Here is a 20,513-nt window from a genome sequence, read left to right on the forward strand (position 1 = left end):
CCAAGTTTTGGGAATTGAAATATAAATATTAACCGATATCAGGATATGGCCATGTTTAGTTTTTATATTCGATTTTTTTCAACTCGTTAGCAATAACGAAACTATGCACTCTGATATACAAGATGTCCAAAACATCCCGCATCATAGTCCAAATCACAGTATTTATTCAACGTCGAGTTACACACAGGTCTCTGTACGCGGAATCGTACATTAGTTGAGCATACGAGAAACTTAATGTGGCACTGTGGTGAATCATTCGTCCTCGATCCATGTGCAGAGGTGGGCCAAGTGGGGAATCTGTACACTTTATACCAGGAATTTCTGATATCTTGAAATTGTAAAGCCCAACGGATTCAGATCCGGAGACCGTGGAGCCCTCTGCAACCAATCCAGTGTTCCGGAACGTGGTATCCAGCTAGTCTCGCACAGCAATAAAATACCAGAAAACAGTAAATTTTAACATTTGCCCTATGGTGCGGAACTTTTCGAACACCCTGTAGTTAGCATATACGAATTATGAAATACCCAACCTTTTCCGGGCCTATACTTGCATTCCTGCAGAATTGTCAAATGTGACAAAAGTTGACGCAGCGGTCCACTGTTATTATCCGGTAGGAGATAACTGGGATATTAGAAGCCAAATATCCATTTCCCTAGTTTTGTAATGGACATGACGTCATTCGGTCTGTTCGTGACGTGAACGGAGGGAGATTCGGCCCCAGAGGCAGGGGTGGAATTTTTTTCAACACTGCTACGCAAGCACTGTTTGGAAGGGGAGGAGAGAAAGGGGAGGGGGCACTTTATTTGATCCCAACGGTATGTAACTGCCACTCATAAATTAAGCACATGATTTTTGCGACGCGCGAATGGTCGCTGGGTTATAAAGCGCGGGGTGGGGGAGGGTGCAAGAGGGGGAGGGTTAAGAACAGGGACTAGAGGGGATCAAGAAGTAACCGTAAAATAGGAGACGTTCATGAGGAGGCGCTAGTAGTAGGAGATAAAGCTAGGGGGAAATGAGATTCAGAAGATGTGTCCAATCTTTATCTTTTCCCTTTAATATCTTCTCTACCCAGCTTTCCAGTTTTTCTCCGTCCAGGAACAGCCTAAGAACCATAGAATATTCATGTAAAAAACTGGAATTCCTTTACGCACCGAGTACTTATACAGTGTGTCCACGAAAAATTGATCAACCTTGAAAATCCTCTTTTGGGAAGAGAAGCGTTGTTACTAAAGGGATGAAAAATGTTGGCTTTCGACTGCATCAGCCTCTGAAGAGAAACAGTTTTAGAGATTTGTTAGCTCTCGACTTGCCAGGCTTTGAAGAGAAGGTTGTTTTATTAGCTCTCGAGTTCATCAGCCTATGAAGAGAAGATGTTTGTTAGCTCTCGCCTTAACCAAGCTCTGAAGATAAACAGTTTTGTTAGCCCTCGATTGTATCAGGCTCTGTAGAGAAGCTGCTTGCTAGCTCTCGACTACATCAATCTCTGAAGAGAAGCTGTTTGTTAGCTCTCGAGTGCATCAGCCTCTGAAGAGAAGGTATTTGTTAGTTCTCGACTGCACCAGCCTCTGAAGAAAAGCAGTTTGTTAACTCTCGACTGCATCGGGCTCTGAAGAGAAGCAGTTTGTTATCCTTCGACTGAGTCATGTTCTGAAGATAAGCCTTTTGTTAGCTCTCGACTGCGTTAGCCTGTGAAGAGAAGCTATTGTTAGCTCTCGACTGCGTTAGCCTGTGAAGAGAAGCTATTGTTAGCTCTCTACTGCGTTAGCCTGTGAAGAGAAGCTATTGTTAGCTCTCGACTGCATCTACACCTGAAAGGAAGAGAACAGTTAGATCGCTGAAAGGAGATCCTGAGGTCTTGGAGGCTCCTCCAGAAATCACATGGATGGCAGAAATTCCGAAGAGAGAATCTTCAATGTACAATCACCGGCAATAAAAATTAGACACCTACATCCTGAAATACTCGCTTCCCTGCAAGGCGTTATGCGTGTTACCTAACTCTACGGCGAAGAGTGAATTTTAATAGCAAATTTTAAATGATACGTTGTACCACCGCCGTAAAGGTAGTCCAATGTTTGTGCTGGTGACTGTACGTCGTACAGTAGAGCTTCAGAACATAAGTTTTTACGTATTGATATTCGCAATGATAATATTTTACATTTTGTAAATGGTTCATGAAAATAAATGAGATAATTAGTTTAAATCTAACTCCACTCTTGATAATATTGTGTTTTCAACCTTCTACAATTCTGTACAGTATTAAAATGTTATATGATTTGGCATTCCAGGGGAATATTGACACAATAAAAAAAACTTGTGAGAGGAGTGAATAATGTAATGTGCTTTTCGTGATGCGGTTTGTAGGTTAAATCCCAAACGGTGGAGAAAGGGGGAGTGGAAGTAGATTTAGAATAACGTGCCAATTTTCGATCGGCAGCTGCAGTAAAAAAAAATGGGGGAATTGTTCTTCGTCCAGTAACGATTGCGGGGTCAGGGGGGTTGGAAAGGGGAAGGGGAGAACAATCAATACTTGCGATTCAGTGTGGAGGGGGTTACCTTCTAGTGACTGATAGTTCTGGTTTTGCAGGCTCTGGAGAGTTGAGAGATCACGAGCAACACTGCCATGCAAATTCCCTTTGATACGTGTATTTTTTCCCTTTTTTGGACTCTCTATTATTTAAATGCTTTAGTGAATCATAAAAGATTTGTCGTTCGTATATAACATTGTTAACTTGCGATATTATAATTTATATCAAATTATATAAAATGTATATAAAATATACATGAAAATATTTCATTGGATATAACATAAAATTACATACATACATACAGCATGAATATGAAAGCTATAGAGAGGACTTAAATTCAAACTATATATAAATTTATATAGGCTATATATATTACACACACACACGCACACCTCATTATATATCACATATATTTTCGAAAGCAAAACATGGATTTATCCCTCGAAACTTATTTTTTCATCTGACACAATTTTCTTTAGCCGAGGGAAATTTCACGGAAAGTTCTCCTTGTTGAGGGATATTTTCGTTTTGTGTGCGCAACATTGACTAGGGGCGAGTGTCGGCCCTGCTCTGACCACAGCGTCGATCACTGTGCTAATATTGCCCACAGGTTCATTTTTACCCTCCGCCTGTGTCCATGACGCGATGCACGCACTTACCCACACCACCGTCGGTTCTGCATGTGCAACTCACGTTAAATAACACAGACATCGGACCGTGTTTGCATTGGTCTGCGTTCATCTGGTTGGGAACAAACGAAAAAGTTTACGTTACGGTTTCCTCCCCCCTCTCACACACACTGTTGTTCCGATGCGCTGGACTGTACAAATGTGAGTTGGCCTCAGATTAAAATTTTAAAATTTGAAAACAAAACAGGGCGAAATCGAAGCAGTCATTGTTTCCCCCTCTGTGCCACGCAAATGTGGAAACTGGAGTTTGTTAACTTGGTGTCCGGTAGATGGCACGGAAATAAAAGCAACTAAAATTATTAAAAACATCTCATTATAATGAAGCATCGGAGATTATTTTCAATGATTCTTCTGGGTCATTTTACATTAAATAACAAGTTTCTCTTGCATGTCTCTAAATTATATATTGCTCTATATTTCAACGAAACTTTCTAAAGTTGTTGAAGTTAGCATATTACATATGCTACTATATAGAAGGCACAAAATGAGATGGATCGAACGAATCGCCTTACTGTCTTTTTATCTATTTCGAATTTCATTCAAACGTCAGTCTCTATTCCACTTAGTATATATATACTCCATGGAAAATGCATTCTTGCAGGCCTCTGGCATCTGAACCTCATGCAGAATAATGCTCTATGGGATTTGTGTTTTACGTACTGCATACGTGTTTTTGTGAGTGTCTCGTCATGAATTTAATCTAATTACTGTTCAACCTCATCGCGATATGCCTAAAAGTGATGAAAATTGACGTTAAAGAAATGCACACGCAATCACATGACGACAGAGCATAAGTAAAATTTGTAATATCGTTGGAGCTTTCTAGGTAAAAGGCATCGTAGAAACAGGTGGGTCGAAAATCTGGTAAAAGACATCAGAATTACGTTCAACTTTTGCACCAATGGGAAGACTGGCATCAAATCATCATCCACAATCTCGCTATGATTCATTCCCTAAACCATGACGTACCAATAGTAATTCACTGGGCAAATGGATTTTCGCAGAGAATAATGGCATTGCAGGTGCCTCGGTCTTGTCCAGTAATAACATGTAGTCTAACAGGCTGACAGCGTATTGACTACACCTAACGGAAAGAGACGATTGCCATCAAAAGAGCTTAGCTCAATGATGTTTGACTGGGATAAGAACGCCCAATTAAGCTAGCAGTGTTGCTATCATAGCGTGCTTAAATATACTCGAGCATTCTACGAAAATTCCGAAACTGTTAGGCAAACTTAAAATTTTCTTTATGTTATTCGGGAATATAATAAATTTTCTTTAGTTTAATAATTGTCTGATTACAGATATAACATAATGAAATGTCTAGTCAATTGAAAGTCAATGTTTTTAATGATAAAAAATAATTACTAATTTCTGTGCTATTATGCTGTTACATAGGAGAACCATGGGTAAGAATTGTAAGAACTTACAATAGTAAGCAACATAAACTTGTGACAAAAGCAATATGTGTATAAGGAGGCATTAGCATGCACAAGAAAGAAAACTTGAAATGGAAGTTAAACCGAAATGGAGAATAACACACCGCACATAAACATCATTGGCTATTATCCTGTCATTGTAGGCTCGTAATTCTGCAATTGTTGCAGATTACAGGTTGTTCTGTGAGGAACAATGGGCCCCTGCTGCTGCTCTCAGTCGGGGAGGAGGCCAATAATTGGTAGTCAATGGATGGGGACGCATTAAAACTGTTGTGCATTAACAAGAAATAAGCCGGAATGCCCAGGAGAGATGTCTTTTAATAATGTATCCCGAATTGAAGCGATATAAAGTTATAATTAAACATTGTATGCTGGGATTTTCCCTCACATTTCCCATCAAAAGCCCCACTTCCATCAACAGTTACTATGGAACATGTTCACACCGTGACTTTTGTGTTATGGGGAGGAATGGCATACAGGTTTCATAACATTTTTTTCACTCTTATTTATCTGGAGCACTGTCCCCGCATTGTATCTTACGAAAAAAATATTTACGAGAAGAGGGAGCACAAAGCAGTGACTTGAACAGCCATGATTTATAGCTTACATTCAAGACATTATTATTAAGTTTATTGCAAGTGTGAATGGAACTTCCTCTTAAGATGTTTTAGGTAGAATTTGTATATTATTGTCATTCATGTGGTGTAATTTACAACATTATGAGCAATATAATTGAAAATACAAAAACTCGTTACTTCTGGATGATCCTACACTTCGTCTCTAGCTTTCATAGCACTGGAGAAATTATTTTTACACAATTTAAGTGTTCAGCTAATGCTTTTGTGTTCTTATTATATATTTGGCTTTACGTGTCTTATATAAGAATTAAACATATTTTTAATGAAGAGGCAAGCAATCTTCTATGAAAACGGAACACTTGGACACTTATATATACAGTATATATAAAAGGTTTGGTGTTCCTTAAGTCAAGGATGAATATACCACCTGAATCAAAATATATTGAATTAAATAAAGTAAATTACAAACTTCAAAGTTTCTCTGCTTTGGAGAAGCAAATATGTGATTGTTTTCTGTTACGAAAAGTAGACTTTAAGCTTCACGAAATCAGCAACTATGGTAACTGTTTCCTACACAAATGGAGCTATACAACCTCTCATTCACCTTTCTTCGAAATCCGAGAGTGAATGTGAAATTACTTTACACTGCAAGGGCGGAGTTAGGCCATATTTTATATCTTGAGCTCCGAGAGTGGCAAATCTCAGCAATCCAAATAGGATATTAATCCAGTTTGCTAAACGCTCAAGATTTTGCGAGTCAGTTGCCTTGGCTCAAACTTTCAACGAGTGGTTTGGGTTCCACTCAAATGTAGATAATCGATCATTTCACAAAGAAAGTAAGTGCCAATATCTTTGGGGAAAAAAATATGTTTTTTTTTTCTGGCTTCTGACACTGATTCTAATTTGAAACTGCCATACAAACCTTCCATATTAAGGATGGTGAAATCTGAATTCAGTAATAAGAAGAAACATATGGAGTTTCCTTCCTTGGATGCAACTTCCACGATGGCGTAGTAGTGACGTCGTCGCCTTCTAACGAAAGGCTGTCAGGTTACCTGGTGGAGGTACGTAGTGGTTCGGACCGCCCTTTCAACTATAGGTCCAGTCCCGACTCACAGTGGACATAAAACAAAAAAATTCAAACTCTTCATTGGGTGAGAAATCAAACATCCAAACGTTTTCTGCCACAGAGGCAGAAGTGTGTTGCAATCCACTTTTCCTTAACCATGGGAAAGTGGGAGGGAGGCTCTATTAACGGCACCAAGTAAGCAGAGTTATACAGCTAAGTTTACTTTTGTCAAAGTAAAGAAAGGACTGTACGATTACGTTCCACTGTACCAACAGAGGTATATAGTGTGAATTTTTATTTTTAGAAATACGCAAAGAAATGCATGATTGCTCCCAACTATACCAGAAGTTACACAAACTGTTTTTTTCCCCCTTTGACACATTGTTACTGTCCATTGTACCAACAGAATTACATGTGTATTTTCCTTTCTAGAAATCAGGATGATTACTATTCACTATACCATAAGAATTATACAATCTGTTTCTCCTTAAAATCAGCAACGTAATGCGTGGTTGTACCCCACTATAGAAGTAGAGTTGTTGTTCTGTCAAAGACCCATAAATGATACAGTGCAATATATGATATCTGCCTTATATACTAGCAGATTCATTATATTTGTGATTCTTTCTTGAACCTTGTGTTTCTTTTACTGGTCACAAAGATAAGATGCACAAATCGAATCAGATAAACTGATTTCATTTGTCCAAATCAGAAATGGAATGTTTTCCGAGGATGTTAGCAAGAGCCAACAACTGCGCATATTCACTGTCGTGTCGAGCTGAGCCCTGTTCGCGCCAAGATAATGAACTTGCTCTGAGGTTTGGTGTCAGGCTATAATTGCGGGCTTTGTTAGAGAAAGAGGACTTAGCGACCTCAAAATTTAATGGCTGGCAACTTACAAACACCGATACATGCAGGATTTTTGTCGGAACTGGCATCTCGAATGGTTGTGTCAGCGTTGCTAGCACCTGAAGGCAAAAAGCACCGGAGGAAGGTCTGACACGAAGTGGAACCTGTACTAACGGAGGACAGTGCTTGGTAATTGTTGTCGTGTTTACATAGCAGACGCTATTGCTACCTAGATGTTCTATGGATAATGAATAGTAATGATGACTGTACTTACCATTGTAGAGGAGAGAGACTCGATCCGGAGTCCCTGGCGTGTTGGGTGGAGGACTTGGAGCTGTGGCACCCGCTGTGGGGCTGGACGGTCCCCAAGGCCTCGGGGAGGGTATTCGGGGGTTCTCCTGACCCCCAGTAGCCTCTGCCTCCCTCGCCTTCTCCCTGTCCCAGGGGTACTTCCACTTCTTCGCCATGAGGCATCTCGGCATTTTGGATCGCTCACTTTCGGGGCTCAACGGACGGGTTCTAACGCCTGTCTCTTGTCACGTGCTTGGGGCGTTCTACCCCCGACGGGTTTCCTCCTCCTTCTGTTCCTCAGGGTGGCGTCGGGGATGCGGGAGACCGAGGTTCGACTCTGAGAAGGATGAAGCGGCGAGTCCTTATGTGCTTTCGTCATCCGTCCAACGGTCGTAGGGATGGAGTGGAGAGCGAGGGAGGCGTTCTGGTGGCTCCCATCAGCTAGTACCACGTGCGGTGGTTCCTCTTCGGGGTTCCGGCAGATGTACGGGCGGAGGTTCTGGAGGGTGCCGGGTGCTTCTCGTGGTGCATGCGGAGTCACTGGCGCGGGGTTCGCGGAGCAAGAAAAACAAACACACGTGCTTCGAAAGCGGACAATAGGGAAAGAGATGCCTTCACGAGACGGCAAACCCCACAACACTGACGGACCCTTGCAACGTTCTAACCCCCAACCCGCGATTTGGCTTGGTCCTCCCCAAACCACGCGCTCGCTTTTATATTCCCGTGCCGGCAGCGGGGATGGGCCGGGACCTCTCTCTCGGCCCTTCCCTCCGCACCCTCCCCGACCGTCATGCACGCCCTTATCCCGAGAACCCCTGCGCGCGCACCGCCGAAAGCATCGATTCCGGGGCGAGAGGGGGTGCCAAAACAGGGTAACGAAAAGTTTTCGGGGATGGTGGTCCACCCGAAAATTAAGTAGAGCTCGTCGGCGGAGGATAGCAAGCCCCGCCCACCTTCCCCCCTGCGACTCCGCCCAGCGGTGGGAGGGGGCGCGGACGGGGACCGCCCTCTCGCGTGCTCCGAACTCGAGCGAAAAGTTTTCCGCACCGGCTTTCCGTGAGTCTCGCCCCGAGCGTGTGTATCGAGGGGGACTCACTTTGTCATTCACAAAAGCCGTCTTCTTCTCCCTTTCAAGGTCAGGAAACCAAGTTGCTCAATATTTCACTGACCGACATCAATAGGCCATCCTATTCTTTCCTATCTCTCCTCTACCCACCCCTTTCTATTTCCCACGACTGTAACAGTAAACTTCCAACACTTCAGATACTTCACATGGAAATCAATTGTCAAGCACAACCTAAGTTTAACAAAGGCTTACTATCTATATGCAGCGAAATTTAAACCATTATTGAAAGTATTCATACATAAATGCAGCAGCCTGACGAAAATATCTAAATGCATGTAGTGTTAAAGACAAATATTTATGTCACGGAATTCGACGGCCCCCGCGGCGAAATCGTCGTCATAACGCCCCGCAAAGGCATAGGTCCCAGGTTCGCCGTTCCGTCACCATTCAACCTATTGTCATGATTAACTCAATAGATAGAAAAGCGACGTACAATAACGGGATTAGAAATATAGTTCCATAATCATACTAAACTTACTAAAAATGTTTTTTTTAAACTTTTCTTTCCAAACATATCTAAATTATTTAGTACCTTTGAAATGAAATTATTTCGTTATGATGTTCATATGGTAACATTGTCTCCTTTAAATCTAGGGGTCCTGGGTTCGAATCCCAATGGAGGCACATAGAGCTTCGGATCCTACTTTAAACTGTAGGTCCAGTCTCAATTAGCATATCTGTGCATAAGGTGGACTTAAAATTTTAATATTTTTTTTCTTGGGCGCAGATGTATTGAGTATTATACACTTTTTTACTTTCTTTTTGAGAGAGGCTAATTTCTGGTTTGGCCCTCCACGGTTGTCACCAGACAGCCAAGTTCTTGCAACGTGGAATACGTGATGTGGTTAGTCTCTACGCAGGTGTCTCCTCAACACACAGGACTTAAATTGACACAAATATGTTGACTCCAGTAACACATTAAAGTGCATAAACTGTTAAGGATGAATTTTTGGTACATCAAAATACACACAGAAATGCATAAAAGGGTACTTCTATCAGTTGTTCTTTCGTGTGATGTACTAAAATGCATCAAATGAGTGCCTCAATCGTTTGAAATACCTCCCCGATGGCGGTGGTAACGTTGTCGCCTTGTAATCAAGAGGTTCGATACCCGCTAGTGGCAGGCACGTATCTAGAAATATATTTCGGCGGTGTGGAGCGAACCAAACAATAATTTATTAGCATATAACATATAGATATAACAGCACGTATACATTATCTAGCTTACATATAGTTTAGATCGCCAAAATTAAGGAAATTAATGCAAAATACATAAAGAATTGAATATTTATTCAATAACAAAAAAATAATGTTAGATCCAGTTGACGAAAAGTAAAGTTCATGATTAATATTTTATGCATATTACTATAAGTAATGTGCATAAATCTTCTTTTATACTGTGATTCAAAGTTATGATTCCAATATAATCCTGGCCTTCTAGTAAGTTCGGCGGAAATAACCATCGACTAAACAACAAATGTTAAATAAGTGTATTTTCACTATTTAATTTTAGTATTTGGTAAATCATTCGGGGGAGGAGGGTCCGGACCCCGTGGACCGCTAAATACGTCCTTGGCTGTTGGCACGTAGTGGTGCGGATCCCACTTTAAACTCTTAAGTCCAGTCCCGATTAACCTTACTGTGCATAAAGTGGACTTAAAACACCTTCAAGAGACAATAGCAGAGGTGGAAAGAAATTCAGATGAACAACACAACGTCAAGAACCACGGGAAATGACATAGGAGTTAGCGAAATGACACTCCATGCAGAAAATCAGCCAAGAAAAATCAGTCAGTCTGTCAATCATTTCAATGAAAGCAAAATTCCACGTTCATTTGTGTCAGTTAATGCGCCTGAAGTGCATCAACATTGATTTGAGGTGTTTCCAGTTCTGTCTGTTCACATGGCGTGAGAATCAGGCGAGAGGCGAGACAATAAGTGTTTGCAGTCTGCGGGCAATTGGCATTGTTGCGACTTAAAAAACACGCTGAAATTCCTACAACTTACACCTTATTCTTATAAACAACCCTTGAGCCATGCATTGCCTCTTCATTTTTTACTTGCTGCAAAAAATAATCGCGTCATCTGCTGTCTTGTGTAGAAAGGACCAAGGGTCCTAAACGCACGGCCATGAAAATTGGCCATTGGGCAGAATTGCGCTGGTGCCACATGTGGGAAAAGCAAAGCGAGATCGGGACAAAAGTCGCTGTTTCCCGCGCACTGTGTGGCAACGTCAACCGGGCTGCGTTGCTTAGTTCGAACGTCAGACCGATCTCTCTCCGTGGCACTTTTGTGTCATACCTGGCCTTTCGAGCAAATACTGTGAGTTTTTATCTCATGGATTACAAAGACCAACTCTACGAGATCTTTCATTCTCTTAAACCTCCGAACGCAGAGGGTTGTGCTCCAACGTAACAACAGCGCGAACTTTTGCCACCCACCTCATTTCATGGCAGTGCGTTTAGGTTTGAAACCTTCGGACAAGGAAACTCGAATACCTGGTAAATGCATCAGATGAAGGTTGCACTTTTGGTGCATCTATTGACAGTTAAACGTGTAATTTTGATCTCATTGAAATAATTGTGTCTGATACATTTCTAGTGCTCATACCAATAGCAGCTGATAAAAGTACACTTTTATGCATTTTAGTGTGTATTTTGATGCAATCGGTGTTCCTTGTGGGTGTCCCTTTATTAGTTGCATCATACCGGGTGATCCAAAAGTCCCGGAACGGCCAGATATCGTGAGAAATACACATGGAATCGGAAAACGAAAAAATACGTTTTTAATAAGTGAAGGAAAGCTATTCAATGATATCACACTTGATTCCCCACCCCCACCCACCACGTGAAAAATTCATAAAACTCTGTTGAAAGGTCTTGACGTGCAGATTCCGAATCTCCAATCGCTTTCACTCTAGCTCAATTAGGGGCAGAGCGTCCCTTTGAATTTTTTTGGGGTTTTGTGAAATTTTCACGTTGTTTCATATCTCCGTTCCTAATTGAGCTAGGAGGATGGTTGATAGCTCGTTGGACTCGGAATGAAGTTCTCTTTCCGATTCTACAATACAAAATGGGGGTTTCCATTTAAAATTTCACAGTTGTCCCCAGGGTGCGGGGGGCGGGAATCAAGTGTGATATCATTGAATAGCTTTCTTTAACTTATTAAACACGTATTTTTTCGTTTTCCGATTCGATGTGTATTTCTCACGATATGTGACCGTTCCGGGACTTTTGGACCACCCAGTATAATCACTCATCCTCATCGTCGCGATTAGCCAAAAGTGGCATAAAAGTGGCGCTAAATATCAAATATCGATCAGTCTGTGCGTAGTATTCACGTATGTAGCAGCAACACCACATGTGTCTACGAAATAAAGAACCTGATAGGAATTCATAAGTAGTTTATTGCTCATTCACCATCTTACTCACTCATGCATAACTCTCTAAAAAGAAAAACAAAAGAGTATCCTCCTTTTTTTACTCGATGATGCTGCGGGAAGAATTCCACGTAGAACGTCCAAAGCACCCAACAATTAGATAGATGATGGGGCAAACCATGGGCTCGCCCAGATTGTGTTGTTGTTTGGGAGAAAAACAAAACTTTTTCCCGAATAACTTTCTTCCAGGGGGGAAACATTACTTTCCCAGGGAGGGCACGGGCTACAGAATCAGGGAAAATTGCGCCCGGGAAAAATGCGCTCTCGCAATAAAAGTGGGAAAAATGCGCCCTCCCAAGAGTAACCACATTAGAAAGTGGGAAAAATGCGCCTTGCACATATGACCAGTCAGCAGGAGAGAAACTGACAGCGTTTCTTGACTACTTTGTGCAACAATGGCTGCAAAATCCAAATCTACCAGTTGATGTGTGGCACTGTGGAGATGCAAAGCACCGCACGAACAATGCTGTCGAAGGGTGGAACAATAAGCTGCAGGAGAAAGTTCGACTTCATCCCAACTTCTACACCCTTCTGAAGACGCTGAAGCAGGAAGCGGAATACAGCGGATACAAATATGACAGGGCTAGCATCGGTTTGGAAGGAACGAAGAGGAAACGAACGTACATAAAACTGGGTGAACAGATTAGCAAAATTTTACATACTCACAAAACAAGCACACCCAAGGACCTTACCAAGTGCCTGAGAAGTCTGGCGTACACCCAAAAAATGGAGTAAAAGATCGTCAACGGAGGTCACAAGAAATGGAAATACAAATGTAAATAAAAACTTTAATGAAATAAAATAAAAATTACAACATATTAAATAAAAATTACAAAAGTAAAATTTTAAAAATTTATGACAACGGACATCATCTCCAGCTTCTAAACACGCCAGAAAAATTAATATTTTTACTGTACTTTAAAAACAAAATTATCTTTCCTGACAGTCCCAAGCCTGTGTTAAGTGTGAGGGGAAGCTGCGTAAAGGTTGTTTTAATCAACATATTATAATATTGGTGAAGGTTGTGTGTGCTGGGCGCATTTTTCCCACTTTTCATTGTGGTTACTCTTGAGAGGGCGCATTTTCCCCACTTTTATTGCGAGAGCGCAATTTTCCCGGGCGCATTTTTCCCGACACCGGGCTACATACTTCGATATTACAGTGACGAGGGAATAACATTTATTTTTACTTTTCAATATAAAAAACACACGGAACCAAATACACATTTTCATCATTCGTTTTACAGGGGAGGGGACAATACTTCCCCTTGCTCTCCACAGGATACGCCGTTAGAAAATACGCTGTCTCGCACAGGACCCAGGCACCAGAGCCTCGTTTGCCTGCCTGAATGCCTGAAAAGAAGTAGCATGCTCCAGGATAGTAAGCCAGGTATCAGCAGCGATGGGACTCGATTAAATTGAAAGCTTCTTGGTAAGCGTTGACCTTGAAAGAGCTGATGGAGATAATTAGTTCAGCTTCACTTCTCCTCGCATTAAACTTGATTCTCAATTTTTCCAATTCTATTTCATGAATGCTTATATCAAAATTTACCAAGAGGGGCGATTTCGATATAACGCTGCCTGGGCTTCTGCGAAAGCAACCCCCACACAAGGGGGGGGGGGGGCACGAGCTTCCTTCGGAAGCATTCACTTCCTGGCACGTGCCCCCCCCTCCTCCTCCCTTACTGCCCTACCTTGTTACGCAAGAATAAATTTCGCGGCGTTGCCAAATCGGACCAACCTTCGCGACAATGTGGGGTTGCTCCCGAACAGCTGTCCTCCAGGCCGGGTGCTGGGTTTACGGTTCGGTGACCACAGGGTACTTGTTCATTGATTGGGCTTTAAAGGGAAAAAGCGCCCCTGCCATTTGTTGCAAATGATCCGCGCTCTTTTTTTCGTGACGGTAGGTATTCGTTTGTTTAATGCATGTTGTCGGCGTCCTTGGCTGTTGCATAGAGACAGATTTTCATTCTAGCGCGTGGCTGCCGATTTTGAGGAGGCAAGACACACCCAAGCATTCACAGACGAAGTGGTTATCACAGCACTATGACGCCAAGGGTCTTGGGTTCGAATCCCGGCCTGGGCAAGGGTGTTCATTCATCTTCACGATTAGTCAAAAGTGACTGAAAAGCGAAGTGAAATAAGCTAGGTCAATCAATTTATCAATATTTCTTTCTATTTTCTTCTATGGTTTTTCTCTGTTTCCTCTATATCCTGCTTCTTGTCTTGTTCTAGCTGTATATCTATCTTTCTCCCTGTTTCATTATTTCTTGTTCAATCTCTCTTTGTTCATATGTTTCCCAACTTCTCCCTTTTTCATTATCTTGTTTCTTATCTTTCTCCATCTCTTCTCCAATCTTCCTCTGATTGCCTATTTCTTTATTCCAGTGTTTCTCTATTCTTTACTCTTTCTCCTTTATTTTGTACCTTTGTCTTTTCTCCATATCTTGCTTCATGTCTTCCTCTTTCTATTTCTTGTTCCAATCTTCCTCTTTTCGTTATTTTACGATGAGGATGACTGCTGAACTGATGGAATAAATCATGGGACAGGACTTCAGGCTTCTTAGAGGTTTCCACTGATCACGACCAATCTGTCACAGAAGCTGTTTCTCTCTCTCTCTCTCTCTCTCTCTCTCTCTCTCTCTCTACGTTTCTCTACTTGATTCTGCTTTTAACGTTACTTGAACATTTCTCACGTAACCCAGAATACCCTTCATAGCTTGATGACGTCAATTCCAGTAGATGACGAAATTTTGTAATTTCACAAAAAGTGGTTATTAACTAACGAAGATTTTCAGTTACTAGAAGATTGTTAACGGGATGTTAATATTCCGGTATTTTGATCCAGTGTTGTTTTATCTCGTATGTGGAATTTTGGTAGTTCTAATTGAAGAAAGGGGGTTCCAATATTAATATAACTATTTCCTTTAGTGTTTATATTATTTTGTGACGTATATGAATGTATTGTTAGTTAGAGAAGAGTCTAGTGATAAACGGAAGATCCCATACACTGCAGTGTAAGATACTAATCGAAGTGTTCTATAGTTTTCTCATTTTGGCTTAAACCAAATACTGAAATAAAAGCCCTAATACAGTGCCTTGCAATAGCCTGGCTCTTTGTTATTTGTACCCCGCCCGCCGGAAGAAGATTGTTAATCCGCCACTGAACATCACACGTACAGTGTGCCATTTTAGTTCAAGCTCCTTATCTGATAATAAAAATAAGTTCTAACTAAATTTGATTCGACACTGTGTAGCTTTCGCTAGAGTAAACGGACCACCTTTTACTGGTGTTGAAAAACAAGCTTTGTGGACCACGTTTGGCTGCTTCTGTGCTTCCCCACCCAGAGGGTATTTGATTTCTGGAAAATGGATCTGAAATTCCCCGAAACCGGATGCACTGAAGTCTTGCAATACAACCAGGTGGTGGAGCTCCCCATTCCCCCATCCCTTTTCCGAAAGGTGCTTTGCAATCAGCTGTTTTCTCTGGTTGCACGGCAGGCGGCCAGGTGCTCCCTCCTATATGGTAATGCACGAACTCTGGCGATGAAGCGCGAACTGTTTTTTTTTTTTGTGTGCACGTAGAATAACCATGTGGTATTATTCTTCGTATCATCAAATACATTGAGAAGTTTTCTTCTTTAGTGTATCGAATATATAACTATGTTTTCATCAAACGTCAATGACTGATTTATCGTAATGCTAAGTTGAACATCTTTCTCGTCTCGACGAAGGGCGTATCGTTCTCGTCAAGTTTGAACTTGATTTTGACATTAAGTTAACCTTATACACAGAAAGGCTAATAGGAACTGATACAGTTTAATGTGGGATCCGAACCACTTTATGCCTCTATCGGGTATCGAAGCCAGGGCTCCATGATTACAAGGCGACGACGTTACCATTATGCCATCTGGGAGGCCGTCGTTCTCTTCAAGATGAGTCTAATTTCGTTCTCGTGACGCACAGTTATCGCCGAGATAAGGTAGGCTCCACTATGAGTGGAGTACTTTTCTTGTCGAGACAAGTTCAGATTCGTTAGTCAAGAAGAATGAAGCTTTTACTTCGTCGAGACGAGTGGAGTTCTGTCTTCGTCGAGTTCTGTCTTCGTCGAGACGAGTGGAGTTCTGACTTTGTCGAGACGAGTGGAGTTCTGACTTCGTCGAAACGAGTCGAGTTCTGTCTTCCGTCCTCGTCAAGAAGAGTGGCGTATTATTCTCGTCGGGACGAGTGTAGTTTCGTCGTCGTAGCGACGAGTACAGTTTCGTTCTCGTAGCGACGAGTGCAGTTTCATCCTCGTCGAGAGAGTGTAGTTACGTTTTCTTCGAGACGAGTGGGGTTCTGTCTTCGTCGAGACGAGTGGAGTTCTGTCTTCGTCGAGACGAGTGGAGTTCTGTCTTCGTCGAGACGAGTCGAGTTCTGTTTTCGTCGAGACGAGTCGAGTTCTGTCTTCGTCGAGACGAGTCGAGTTCTGTCTTCGTCGAGACGAGTCGAGTTCTGTCTTCGTCGAGACGAGTCGAGTTCTGACTTTGTCGAGACGAGTCGAGTTCTGATTTTGTCGAGACTAGTCGAGTTCTGAGTTTGGCGAGACTAGTCGAGTTCTGTCTTCGTCGAGACGAGTGGAGTTCCGTCCTCGTCAAGAAGAGTGGCGTATTTTTCTCGTCGGGACGAGTGTAGTTTCATCGTCGTAGCAACGAATACAGTTTCGTTCTCGTAGCGACGAGTTCAGTTTCGTCCTCGTCGAGATGAGTGTAGTTACGTTTTCGTTGAGACGACTGTAGTTTCGTTCACGTAGATAGAGGATTCGGCCTTGCACTCGTCATATAACTGGAACGATGGTGAGATAGGCCTCGGTTCGACTACCAGAGGAACCGCGGGAGACAATTAAACCTAGTCCTTCTACGCTCCAATCCACTCACTCAGCACCCTACTCTGGAGAGGGGTTCTTGACGGTGCGTGAGAGAGCGAGCGAGAGGGAGGAAATTGCAATTGCGACGCAATTGCTGCTCTCCGTGATTAACCCCTAACGTTAGTCAATATTTGATCAATATTGTGGCTCGCATTTTCCGAAAATAGCATTTGGTCCGAACCATGTCTGTTTGTTTAGCGGATTGGGCTTCGAACAAGAGCACCCATCTCCTCCTCTGTGCAAGGGGCACTACAAGCTTCTAACAATGCAAAACATTTCGATGGCACTCAGTGCATTTGTAAAGAGACCTCTCTTTTATTTACAGCAAAATATAATTGCAGGGAACCTCGTTTTCGAAACTCTTCACATGTGTTAGAGGACGCTTGGGATGGATTAAAAAGTGGTGAGTTAATGAATTACAGAATGTTTGTTTCGGGGTGGATAGCGGGGCTCTACACGGACTCGAACCCTTAACACTTATTCTCCCGGTACTACATACGCTTAGAAGCATTCACGGGACTAGCATGATACATAAAATAAATCTGCTACATACTTTCAGAAGACTGGGGTAATTGGTGCAGGCTAACTAGGCTCTGGTAACTCGACTCACATCCAAGATAATCCTCCGGTGGGGTTGTGTATTTCTTTTATTTTGCACTTATTTATGCCGAGTCACACAGAACTCGAAATGCATCGAATCAATGTTCATGCACTTTTGTCCATCACTGACACAGCTAAGCGTGAGATTTTAGTTCCGTAGAAATTACCTTGTCTGACATTCTCAATTGATGCATTTTTGTGCATCAAACTATGAATTTATGAGTATTTTAATTTCCGGGCCACCCTCTGACACACTACTTCCGCTTGCGCGCTTAGTATGTGCATTTACTATACACCCTTTCCACGAAAACAATTTATGAATATCAGTATTTCTTTCTTCATTGATCCACTCCTCACTGACAAAGAAATTATTCGCTAAATATATCAAACTTGTATTTTTTGTTCACAGATGGCAGCACAGAATCATTAACTTTTGTTGGTTATAAAAATCGTGGAAGCTAGAAAGTTAACAATTGTTTAATGACTTTCTGTACACTGAACGTTGTTTCTAGAAAATGCCAGAAAAACATTAATGTGCAGTTGATTTGTTAGTAATAGTGATTCAATTTAAATTCAACTCTTCCAAATAAACAACCTTCCTGAATCTATAAGGACATTTTACTGAGTCCATGTATTCGCTCTGGGGCCCGAGTAGACCTCCGTGGTGGAGTGGACAGCTCAGTGTGCTACGACGCCATGGGTCTAGGTTCGAATCCTGGGTAAGATATGGTTGTCTGTCTTGATTGAAAAATAGAGAATTTAGTTTCATTTATTTGAGATTGTTATGTGGGAAAACTGCCGCTTACGAGTTTTTCTTTAAAAAAAAAAAAAGCGCGTTAACTGGTCGACTTTCGAGCTAACCACCGAAGTTCCCGTGTTCGAGTCTTGGTCTGAGCATCTGTGTTGATTATATCAACATAATCTAATCAACACTTATCCTCCTCGTCGCGATTAGCCGTGGTAGAAAAGCGGCAACAATTAACAAAAATGCAAATAAGTCCACCCTTCATACTTGAAACATTATAATGTACTGTAAATTAGTGAATAGCATTTCCCCTCTTAGATGGTTTTCTATTTGCGTTCTCATCACAAACACACTCACATTCTTCTAACGTAGCGACTGCAGCGCCAGAAAGTGCGGTGGAATGGCTCAATTAGACACAACAATGCCGCACTGCGAGGAAACAATTGTCCCAGAGTCAAATGAAGAACCCTTTCAGCTGCAAACATGCGTACGCGCAGCACGCATTATTTCGCTAACGAGGCACGCGCCTGCTTTCGTGCGTTTTCTCTTTCAACAAGTAGAATGCCTTCTGGGAGAAGGTAATGAAGCGGATTAAGGTGGCGTTGTCAGCAAGATGGCACAAACCATCTTTAGACTCCAAAAAGAAAGCTGAGTGGTCTACATATATGTAAAAATATACATCTCTAGCCTAGTCTGTACTTATTACATAGTTCTACTACTATTTGTTTTACTTATTCTGTAAACAGATCCGTTGTGGTTTAGTCCGTAGGGTGTCTGACTGCTACGCGGTCGAACCGGGTTCGAGTCTCGAGTTTTGTGATTTTAGTTTTTTTTTCCAGCTTGTATCTGTAAGGAGCGACTCTGGGGTTCCGCAAGCCTCTAATAAGATACCTGGAGGAAGCCCTGGGAGATAAAGGGGGCCCGAGCGAGGTGCTGATAACATCACGTCGACAAATGTCTAAGATTGTGAATGTTTGTGGTCCTATTTCCGCGTCCCTCATATGTCTTTATGGCATGTTGAAATGCAAAGGGTTGCAACACTATATCTATTACCTTCATACCCAGTGGAGGTACAGTAACAGGCAATGAAAATGAGAACCTAAATCCTGAAATACTCGCTTCCCTGCAAGGCGTTATGTGTGTTGCCTAACTCTAATACGATAAGTGGATTATAATATTTTCAATGGCAATTTCTAGTTAGACAACACACATAAGTCATGCAGGGAAACGAATATTTCAGGATCTTGATGTCTCATTTTCATTGCCGGTCACTGTACATGGTGGTTCGGATCCCACTTTAAACTGAAGGTTTATCAATTAGCCTTTCGGTGCCTAAAGCGGACTTCAAAACGAACTCATACATACCTTTTACCTTCTATAAACATTTATCAAGACACAATACTCTTTTCTTTCAGGAACATATTCTCGTTGTTTTTCTTCTACAACTATTATTGCACCCTATCCGTTTGCGTACAGTGAATTTCCTCCAAGTGGTCTGTCACTCATAGAGACAGTAACATTCTCCATTCATTATTACACTATTATTATTGTGCTGTCTCTCTTTGTATACGTTCTACTTTGATACTCGGCAGTGGCACATAGTGGTTCGGATCCTACTTTAAGCTGTAGGTCCAGTCTTGATTAACCTATGCGCATAAAGTGGACTTAAAAACTATAAAAGGACACAAATATTGTATTTTGTTTTTACCCTCTTCAAAAAGAGATGTCTCTGTTTTCTGTACAGTGTCATACTTGGATATTATTTCCTTATGTACAGGGTGTTCCAAATGTTTTGTTATCCTTAGGACAATTTTCGAAGTTACCGGTCTAGGTCAGTATGCGGCACTCTATTTCTCCAAACTGCATCAGTAAGCTGGTTGATAAACACTGGATGATTGGTGTCGGTCCTCGTGAAGGCGTGGTTAGCATATCGCGCTACGACGTCAGGGGTGGTTCGAATGCCGGCCTTGGCATGGGTGTTTGTGAGTGTCCATTCATCAATTTCATCACACATCCCCATCTTCCGAAATTAGCCAAAGATAGCACAAAAACGAAGTAAAATAAAGCAAATCAATCAAACTGGAATATTGGTAGTCTTTGGCATTCCACGTTTCTCACAGACTTTTTGGGAGATCTCAACACAGTTTTTTCTTGCCTCTCGATTGTTGTCTTCGAGTCCTCTTCTTATACAGGATCGGTGAACGGCTTCTGTTCTAATGTAAATCATTTTACCGGTCTGTCTATGTACATGTGTCCA

General features: G+C 41.9%; 1 protein-coding gene across 1 annotated transcript in view; it reads right to left on the reverse strand.

The window, feature by feature from the left end:
- LOC145987742 (uncharacterized) overlaps positions 1 to 8,080 on the reverse strand; it is a 59,747-nt gene extending 51,667 nt beyond the window's left edge. Inside the window, exon 1 of the mRNA XM_083122400.1 lies at positions 7,425 to 8,080. Within this exon, the coding sequence (XP_082978526.1) occupies positions 7,425 to 7,632 (208 nt within the window). The 5' untranslated portion in view covers positions 7,633 to 8,080. The remainder of the gene's footprint in view (positions 1 to 7,424) is intronic.
- Positions 8,081 to 20,513: the final 12,433 nt, after the last annotated feature.

This window comes from Lepisma saccharinum, chromosome 5 (genome assembly GCF_977018435.1).
Source record: "Lepisma saccharinum chromosome 5, izLepSacc3.1, whole genome shotgun sequence".
Classification (NCBI taxonomy): domain Eukaryota; kingdom Metazoa; phylum Arthropoda; class Insecta; order Zygentoma; family Lepismatidae; genus Lepisma; species Lepisma saccharinum.